Source organism: Humulus lupulus, chromosome 2 (assembly GCF_963169125.1).
Source record: "Humulus lupulus chromosome 2, drHumLupu1.1, whole genome shotgun sequence".
NCBI classification, from domain to species: Eukaryota; Viridiplantae; Streptophyta; class Magnoliopsida; order Rosales; family Cannabaceae; genus Humulus; species Humulus lupulus.
The window spans coordinates 20,847,236-20,856,563 of record NC_084794.1 but is presented as its reverse complement, the minus strand read 5'-3'; the positions used below and the strand labels follow the sequence as shown (position 1 = coordinate 20,856,563).

Genomic DNA, 9,328 nt, shown 5'->3' with positions numbered 1-9,328 from the left:
TGGAGAGAACCAAACGTATTCTTATTATCTTTTTTACGTCTATCTGAATCGTTTAAGATCATGTTATTTTGATTTTGAATTATACACTCTTTTTAATCAGGCACATTTGTTTAATAAATAAATAAATAGATGAAATTCATGATACGAGCATAAATTAATTATCTATTTCTAGTGGATTACTAATATATATGTAGCAAACAAAAATAGAATTTAGTCATGTATATATTGAAATTTGAGAGTATAATACAAAAACATCGCCTCTAATTTATTTGTAGCTTTCTAAATTGGACTTTATATGCTCCGTTTTATATATACAATAATAATGACCATTTTTCTACGCCACACTCTTTCTTCCCTTCTAGATTGTCAATACACTTCCACAAGGTCATGATCATTATGTCTTAAATGTTAATTAATGTAATACATTTTTTCAATTGTAATAAAATATAGGCTCGATCCAATCTAATTAACGTGTGAAGTCGATGGTTCTATATGCATATAAATATCTATCTATTTATTTTATATCAATCAAATAAAAATAAAATAATTAAACAGAGTAATGTCAAGGACTGACCATCTAGAAGTCCAAATAAAAGTGAAAAAATAAATATATACGCGTGTTGTGTAATTTCCCTTTCTATTCCTTTCAACTCATCGTACTTGTTACCACTCAAGACATTACTATTATATATACTTGCATTCTCTTCTTCAATTTCCACAAACCAAGCTTATATCTCATCTTAGAGAAATAAATTATTAAGAAAAAACATCAAGAAAAAGCTTGAGAATATTGTAAGCTTTTTAACATAGAACATCAGAAAAGAGAGAATATGGCCGAGAAGATAAACCCGCAGCAGGCAAACGGGAACACAAGAAGTGACGAAGAATCGGCCACTTCACAATCCAAAGAGCTGAAACGCAAGAAGAGGATCAAATTGGCAATATATATTGCTATCTTTGCTGTGTTTCAGATAATCGTTATTACTGTTTTTGGAGCTGTTATTATGCGTGCTAAGTCTCCTAAGCTAAGGCTAAGCAATAGTATTGAGTTCCAAAAATTCAATGTCTCATCACCTTCTTTTGACATAACCTTTGCAACCCAAGTGAGGGTCAAGAATTCTAACTTTGGGCCCTACAAGTTCGACAACACCACCGCCGTCTTCACCTACGGCGGCGCCACCGTAGGACAAGTTACTATTCCAAAGAGCAAGGCTGGAATAAAGTCCACTAAAAAGATCAACGTGATTGTGAGTCTGAATTCATCACGATTGCCAAACAGTGCATCTGGTGATCTTAGTAGAGAGTTGGCCGCCGGAATGTTGACTTTCAGTGGCACGGCGAGGATGAACGGAAAAGTTGAACTGATGTGGATCATGAAGAAGAAGAAGTCGGCCAACATGACTTGCACTGTTATTATTGATGTCAATGAAAAGATGCTCCGATCTTTAGAATGCAAGTAAAGGATTTGTTACTATATGCATGTATTGTACTGTTCAATTAAGCTAGCCTGCTTCGATGCTTGATCTGTTTTAATTACTATTCGTATATGTATTTGTTTTGTACATCCTTCATAATTTATTACTATTCTTTTTTACTTTAATCTTGAGGAATAATACAATTTACTTACTGGCCTTATTTTCATGATCTAATGTCATTGATCCTGTGTCATTTAGTTATTTCCCTTTTGTAGTACTATTCTTTCGTAGTACCACCATAATAATAAATATATATTTTTTTAAATGATTCCTTCTAGAAAAAAAAAATCACTAGTGACATTATTTTTAATCATTGGATCATAATTTATTGATTAGTTTGGTTAAATAATAATACTACCGTATATAGTTAGAATTATAAAAATAATTATATATTACAACAATCATCATTTCCAAATTAATTATTCATTCATTAATTTTCTATCTTTAAATATGTATATTTTATTGTGGTCATCGACATAGTCTAGAATACCACAAGCAGAAGCCATGTCAAATTCGCACTCGTCTTGGCCATGTTGCCACTACAACAAATTCTACTTTCAATGACTCCCTACAATGTCTTACACCATTGGTGTAAGACATTAAAAATTAGAAGGGATTTTAAATGGCTAATGGTGTAAGACATTGAAAGTGCATATTAATGGTTACAATTGGAAGACATTAAAAATAGTGGAAGACGTTGGAAATAGGTTGGTAGTGATTTATGGGTACATCCAACGTCTCCCACTGGGAGACGTGCCACGTGTCCCACGTCTCCCAGTGGGAGACGTTGGATGTCTCCACTTATAAATCACTACCAGCCTTCTTCTTCCTCACACGAACCCGAGAGCAAACCAGAGAGAAGAATTGGGCGATTTGGGGCTGCGTTTTTAGGGTTCTAAGGTAAGTTTTTTTTTTATTTTCTTGATTTTTAGTTAATTATTTTGCAAATAAATTATAGGTTTTGCATTAGGATGAGTAATATACATGATTTTGTGTTAGTTTTACATTTTTATGCATTTTTTTATATACATTGTATGTTTTTGTGGTTTTTCAATGGAAGTTTTTAGGGATTTATGATTTTTTAGTTTTTTTTTAATTTAACCTATCACATTGTATATATTTCATTAGAGTATATATGTTCATGATTTTTTTAAATTTTTATCAATTTTTATTTCGAAATTTAGATATATTTTTGTATATTTGAATTTTTTTTTAAATTGTAACTATTTTGTTATATATATAGTTATGTTAAAATAAATTTATTAAATAATTTATAAAATAGAAATATATTAAAATTTTTATGTTTTTGTTTATTATTAAGTTTTTAGGTTATGAAATTTTATATTGATTTTTTGTTGAAGTTATAATTAGCGGCACATTGGGATTTTTTTTATTTGTTTACCAATATCATTTACTATTATTAGATATTTAGTGATATTTTTTTAGTAATGTTTAACATATTAATTAATTTAATTTCATAGGTTGTGATTTTTGTAGTGAGATTTTAGAGAGTATTTTGCATCAAAATTCCAATATCAATCACACATTTGAGGTAATTAAGTTTCTAAAATTACAATAATACGTTATATATTGCTAGATATTTAGTGATGTTTTATTTATTATTTATTAATTTAATTTTATTGGTTTGTGGATTTAATAGCGAATTTGATTACTAAGTGAAGTAACTTTGCTAGCTTTTGGATTAAAGATTGCAAGAGGTACATATATATTCTCTTACTTCTACTTTTAATATTATTAAACAAATGTTAGAGGGAGTTTGAATATCTTAAATATTCATCCATAGTGAAGTAGGTTCTGAGATTAAAATTGTGTGCTGCGGTGATAACGGAAGGTTGAGAACTTGTGTGTATTAGTGAAGTAGGTTCTGATAAATTTTACTGTGTGCTGCGGAGCTATAAGGAATAAACTTATTGTGTGTTGTTTGAATTGTTTGTTTTGCTATTCACATGCAGATGGTTAGGTCACTATTATAGGGGAAATGCTGCCAGATTTTATCTAGGATAATAAACAATTAGTTTTATATAGACATTCTATAAGGAAGAAACTTATTGTATGTTGTTTGAATTGTTTGTTTTGATATTCACATGCAGATGGTTAGGTCACTATTATAGGGGAAATGCTGCCCGATTTTATCTAGGATAATAAAAAATTAGTTTTATATAGACATACAACTTTATCACGTGCTTATTTAGTGTTGTTTCTTTTCTTTTCCATAGACATAGAAGAATATATGGATAAACAGTGGATGTCAGCAAATAGGTTATCTGCGGAATTTAGGAACGGGGTTGATTTGTTCTTAAGGTTTTGTTCGGAAAATGTGAAAGACCCAAATTTTACTTATTGTCCATGTCTTAAGTGTGGAAATGTTAAAAAGATGGATCTTAAAAAGATTAAAGAACACTTATATTTCAATGGGATCGACAAGAGTTACAGAATTTGGTATTACCATGGGGAGATAGCTCCGATTGCTCCAACTCTGCCAAGTAGACCAAAAGGAGTGAGGAGGAATATAGTGGAGGAGAACTGGGATCCATTAGATGAAATGATTGACGACGCACATTATGGATCAGGAGTAGACCCAAATAAGTTTGAGACACTCCTTAATGATGCCGAGAAACCAATTTACCCTGGTTGTACAAGATTTACAAAATTATCTGCGCTTCTTAGGTTGTACAATATAAAAGCTAAACATGGCTGGAGTGATAAAAGCATTACTGAGTTATTTGGTTTCTTGAAGGAGTTATTGCCTGAAGTTAATGAAATTCCAATTTCATTTTATGAGGCAAAGAAGACATTATGCTCATTAGGCATGCAGTACGAAAAAATTCATGCATGTCCTAATGATTGCATATTGTATCGAAATAGTTTTGCAGACGCAAAATCGTGTCCTACTTGTGGTGAGTCACGATGGCAAATGAAAAGAAATGGTGACGATGTCAAGGAAGGAGTACCTGCCAAAGTTTTGTGGTACCTTCCGCCAATTCCTCGTTTCATCCGATTGTTTAGAAATGCCGAACATGCTAAAAGTTTGTCGTGGCATGCTAATGAAAGAATAAAGGATGGTAAATTAAGACATCCAGCTGACACCCTTGCTTGGAAGAGAGTTGATTTGAAGTGGCCTTCTTTTGGAAATGAATCTCGTAATATTCATCTAGGTCTTTCGACTGATGGGTTTAATCCACACGCATCCCTTAGCAGTAAGTATAGTTGTTGGCCTGTTATGCTTGTTATTTACAATCTACCCCCATGGTTGTGTATGAAGAGAAAGTTTACGATTTTGACCTTGTTGATATCAGGACCTAAACAACCTGGTAATGATATTGACGTCTATCTAGCTCCTCTTATAGATGACTTGAAAACTTTGTGGGATGAAGGGGTTAAGGTTTATGATGCATATAGGCAGGAAGAATTTAATCTTAGAGCGGTCTTATTGTGGACAATTAATGACTTTCCTGCTTATGGAAATTTATCTGGGTTTAGTGTGAAAGGATATAAAGCTTGCCCCGTTTGTCAAGAAAAAACATGTTCTGAATACTTGAAACACTCTCGGAAAATATGTTATATGGGACATAGGAAGTTCTTGCCTAATACGCATAAACTTCGGACTTGGAAGAAGGCATTCAATGGTAAACAAGAGTTTGAAGAGGCTCCTGAGCCATTGAATGGGATCCAAGTACTTGAGAAGATGTCTAAAATTGTGTTCAAGTTAGGGAAGCCCAAAGTTCGTACACCTACAAAGATGAAACGTAGTCGCAAGGCCAAGGTTGTGGAAGAGCCAAAAGGGTGTTATAAAAAGAAATCTGTTTTCTTTGAACTTGAATATTGGCCTTTCTTACTTATACGTCATAATTTAGATGTTATGCACATAGAGAAAAATGTATGTGATAGTTTGATTGGCACTTTGTTGAATATTCCTGGGAAAACTAAGGATGGAATTAAGGCTAGACAAGACTTGGTTGCAATGGGTATAAGGGATGAATTGACTCCAAAACCAGATAAGAGACGAACATATTTACCTCCTGCAGCTTACACTCTTACTAAAGAGGAAATAATGGAAATTTGCAGATGTTTGTTTAATATAAAAGTTCCAGACGGATATTCCTCAAATATAAGGTCATTGGTAGACATGAAAAGTTGTATTCTGACTGGCATGAAATCTCACGATTGTCATATTCTAATGCAACATTTGCTACCAGTGGCCATTCGATCTGTGTTGCCTAGGAGAGTTCGAGATGTAATCACAAGGTTATGCTTGTTTTTCAAGTCACTGTGTTGTAAGGTGATTGATCCGCTAAAGTTACCTAAGTTAAGAGATGAAATTGTTGAGGTATTGTGTGAGTTGGAGAAATATTTCCCGCCAGCATTTTTTGATATAATGATCCATTTGACAGTTCACTTGGTTAGAGAACTAAGATATTGTGGCCCAGTTTATTTAAGATGGATGTATCCATTTGAGCGATATATGAAGATTCTTAAGGGGTATGTTAGGAATAGAAGTCGGTCGGAAGGATGCATCATCGAATGTTATATTGCAGAAGAGGCAGTTGAATTTTGTTCTGAATACATGACTGGTGTACAGAAAATTGGGTTAAATGATGTTGAAAATGTTGAGATTCAGAGTCGTCGTGGTAGCGTTGTATGCACAGTAAGTCGAGATCTTCTAGATGAAGTGCATCGTCTTGTGTTGCAGAATATAAATGAAATTCAACCTTATATCGAGTGAGTTATACTCATATAATACATTAAGTTTAAGTTGTGTAATTTCGTATATTCAATTGTTTAACAACATATTTATAATTGAAGGGAACATTTTAATTGGATAAAGACCAAATTTCCATCCAAGTCAAGGAACTCAAAATGGTTACAAGACGAACATTATCGAACTTTTAGTAGTTGGATAGAACAAAAGGTAAATTGTGTTGATTATTGAAAGTTGTCATTAATTAGTACTTAATTACAAGGTGACATTTTTTGTTGTTTTTGGTATGTTGATTTGATAGGTTGTGTCAGAATTACAAAACACATCAAATAAGGTTTCAGACATTGTTAAGTGGATTTCTCGAGGACCTTCAGTTAATGTCATCAAGTTTTCATCATACATGATTAACGGTACTCTATTTAACACTAGGGAGCGCGATAACAACAGAAACACACAAAACAGTGGTGTTAGCCTTGTTGCTAAAACTGTGCAAGTCTCTAGTGCAAAAGATAAAAATCCAGTTGAATGTGATATGACTTTTTATGGAGTAGTTAATGAAATTTGGGAGTTAGATTATATCACAACTCGAGTACCTGTTTTCTTTTGTGATTGGGTGAAAAGTGACAGCGGCATAATATATGAAGATTTTGGTTTCACATTAGTTAATCTAAATCGAATTGGGCACAAATCTGATCGATTTATATTAGCTTCACAAGCGAAACAAGTATTTTATGTGAATGATCCTTCAGACAACCAATGGTCAATTGTTCTTCCAACGCAAACAAGAGAATGGAACATTAAAGATGGTGATTTACATGATATACCTCTCGGAGAAGAACTTGTCACATTCACCGCAATAGAAGATAATGACGAAGTTGATGATGATTGTATTTGTTTCCGTGAAAATGGTGAAGGATTGTGGGTTGATGATAATGGGTCTTGAGGTACCATTTAATAGGTTTCATATGTTTATGATATGTGAAATTCTTAGTTGTTATCACAATGTGTTTCATCTTTTGATTATGAGTGTCCAAAATTGTTATAATAATGATATTTATGTTTCACAGATGGAGGCTGATCCTTTTGGTGGTAGTTCTGATGAGGGAGAGCAACGCCCTAATTCTCAGTCAGTGGAGCAAGAAAATAAATCTGTGAGAGGACGTACATGGATGTCTAGAAACACCAAAAAAAGGAGTGAAGGACATCTTACTCCTGTTGAATACAATGAGTATGGTCAACTAGTGGGTGGATCTAGAAGTAATGTTTCATCACAGCTTGGATCAGTTGTTCGAGCAATTGTGTCCATCAACATTAACAGTTGGAAAGATGTTAGTGTGGTGGATAAAAATAAAATATGGGACACAATGAAGGTATATTTTTATTAATTATATTTCATTTAATGTTTTTAAAATATATATTATTTTGATAATATGCTTCTTATTACTTTCAAACTTGCAGAAAACTTATGATTTGGACCCCAAAAAAAAGCAACAGATGTTGAAGGATGCGGGAAAGTACTTCCGAAATTGGAAGACTAATCTTACTAGGGTACACGTTTACGACGCTTTGAAAAAATACCCAAATGAGTTCCCGCCAGCTTTGCCATTTGGACTTGAGAATGTCATAACTCCGGATGAATGGTTAGCGTTTGTGAACTCAAGATTAACTCCCGAGTGGCAAAGAAAGAGAGAGGAGATGCAAAATTATCGAGCACTGAATAAATACAATCACAACCTCTCTAGAGGAGGCTATGTGCGTATTGAAGAGATGTTAATGGAACAAAGTGGGAAAAGTCTGACTGAACTTGATAGGGCAGATTTATGGAGCATGGGTCGTCGGAATGCAAAAGGAGAGCTAATTGGAGAGGCCTCTGAGATTCAAAAAAATATTGTAAGTGCTCATATTTAATAATGTTGATATGTCAAATTATTAGCTTATATATATAACTTTCTGTGAATATTGTTTCACAGGATCATTACCGGCAACTCCAAGCTGAGGGTAAATGGGCACCTGATGGCCCTGATGATGTGCTGACGAGGGCGTTGGGCACTCCTGAGCCTCGAGGACGTGTTAGGGCTGGAGGACACGGTGTGTCCCGCTCAGTATATTGGAATACTCCAACACCTACCTCAACGAAAAATAAATCAAAAGCCTCTTCTTTGAATGACGACATTAGAAAGGAATTTGAAGAAAGATTTCGAAAACAAGAAGAAGAGCATCGTCAACAAGCACAACGCCTAGAAGAGCGCCTTCAACAACAAGATGAGCTCTTGAGAAAATTATTGGCCCAAAAGAGCGGGTCAGGATCTAACGTTGGAGTCCCACCAGCGCCATCATCATACTATGTGCCCGACCCACCAGTGCCACCAGTGCAGGCGTCCTACTATACTCCGGACCCAGTAGTGCCTCAAGCAGAACACCACATTGTTGCACTACAACCGCTTTTGCAAGAGGTAATTAAACTTTCTTGAATATTCTGAAGCCAAATAAATTTCTTTACTGCTTCAACATGATTATTTGTATATAATATGTTTCTTATGCAGGGCCGAGCATGCCAATTAGCAATTGGTTCGGTTTCAAACATTGTTGCATCAGGTACACTCATTGAAAGAGAGGCAAGCAACAACTTCCAAGTTATGATTACGAGTGTTCTTAAGCCAACATGTCCTCTCCCTTTTGCATATCCTGATTTGGACATGTACATAGTTGCTCAGGCCATTGGGACGCCAATAGCGTGGCCTAAGGATTTTGTCATTATATCTGAAGATGTAACTCATGAGGTGGTGCCATGTTTTTACATAATTATCTTTACAATTCTATATTTGTTTGTAATTTTTTTAATTATTGATATAATTGTATACAGACTCCCTCTACAAGTAGGACCAGATCACAACGACCAAGAGCTCCATCAACACAACAACCTCGAGAAAGAAGACGACAACAAACTCCTCCAACACAATTGGCCCAAACTCCATTGGAACGATTACAGAATATCGTATCTCATTGGGATGATGGCGAGTGTGTCAATCTAGGCATAGAGTCTGAAGTTTTTGATCAGGATATGTCTCACTGTTATATATTTAAGGATGACATACTTCAGTTTGCTCGAAAGGAGAAGATTGGACAAGCAGTA

At 34.4% G+C, this 9,328-nt stretch overlaps 2 protein-coding genes across 2 annotated transcripts; both read left to right on the top strand.

The window, feature by feature from the left end:
• Window positions 1-830: 830 nt before the first annotated feature.
• Window positions 831-1,460, top strand: LOC133814013 (late embryogenesis abundant protein At1g64065-like). The gene has a single exon (XM_062247036.1). It carries the CDS (start codon window positions 831-833, stop codon window positions 1,458-1,460), a length of 630 nt encoding a protein of 209 aa, XP_062103020.1.
• Window positions 1,461-6,320: 4,860 nt separating this feature from the next.
• On the top strand, window positions 6,321-7,452 carry LOC133815890 (uncharacterized). The gene is made up of 3 exons (XM_062248664.1): window positions 6,321-6,405; window positions 6,497-7,139; window positions 7,263-7,452. Exon 2 carries the CDS (start codon window positions 6,596-6,598, stop codon window positions 7,136-7,138), a length of 543 nt encoding a protein of 180 aa, XP_062104648.1. The 5' UTR covers window positions 6,321-6,405; window positions 6,497-6,595; the 3' UTR covers window position 7,139; window positions 7,263-7,452.
• Window positions 7,453-9,328: the final 1,876 nt, after the last annotated feature.

Bases quoted from the DNA above. Each gene is read 5' to 3' on its own strand.
- LOC133814013 (XM_062247036.1), top strand. From the start codon at position 831: ATGGCCGAGAAGATAAACCCGCAGCAGGCAAACGGGAACACAAGAAGT.
- LOC133815890 (XM_062248664.1), top strand. From the start codon at position 6,596: ATGATTAACGGTACTCTATTTAACACTAGGGAGCGCGATAACAACAGA.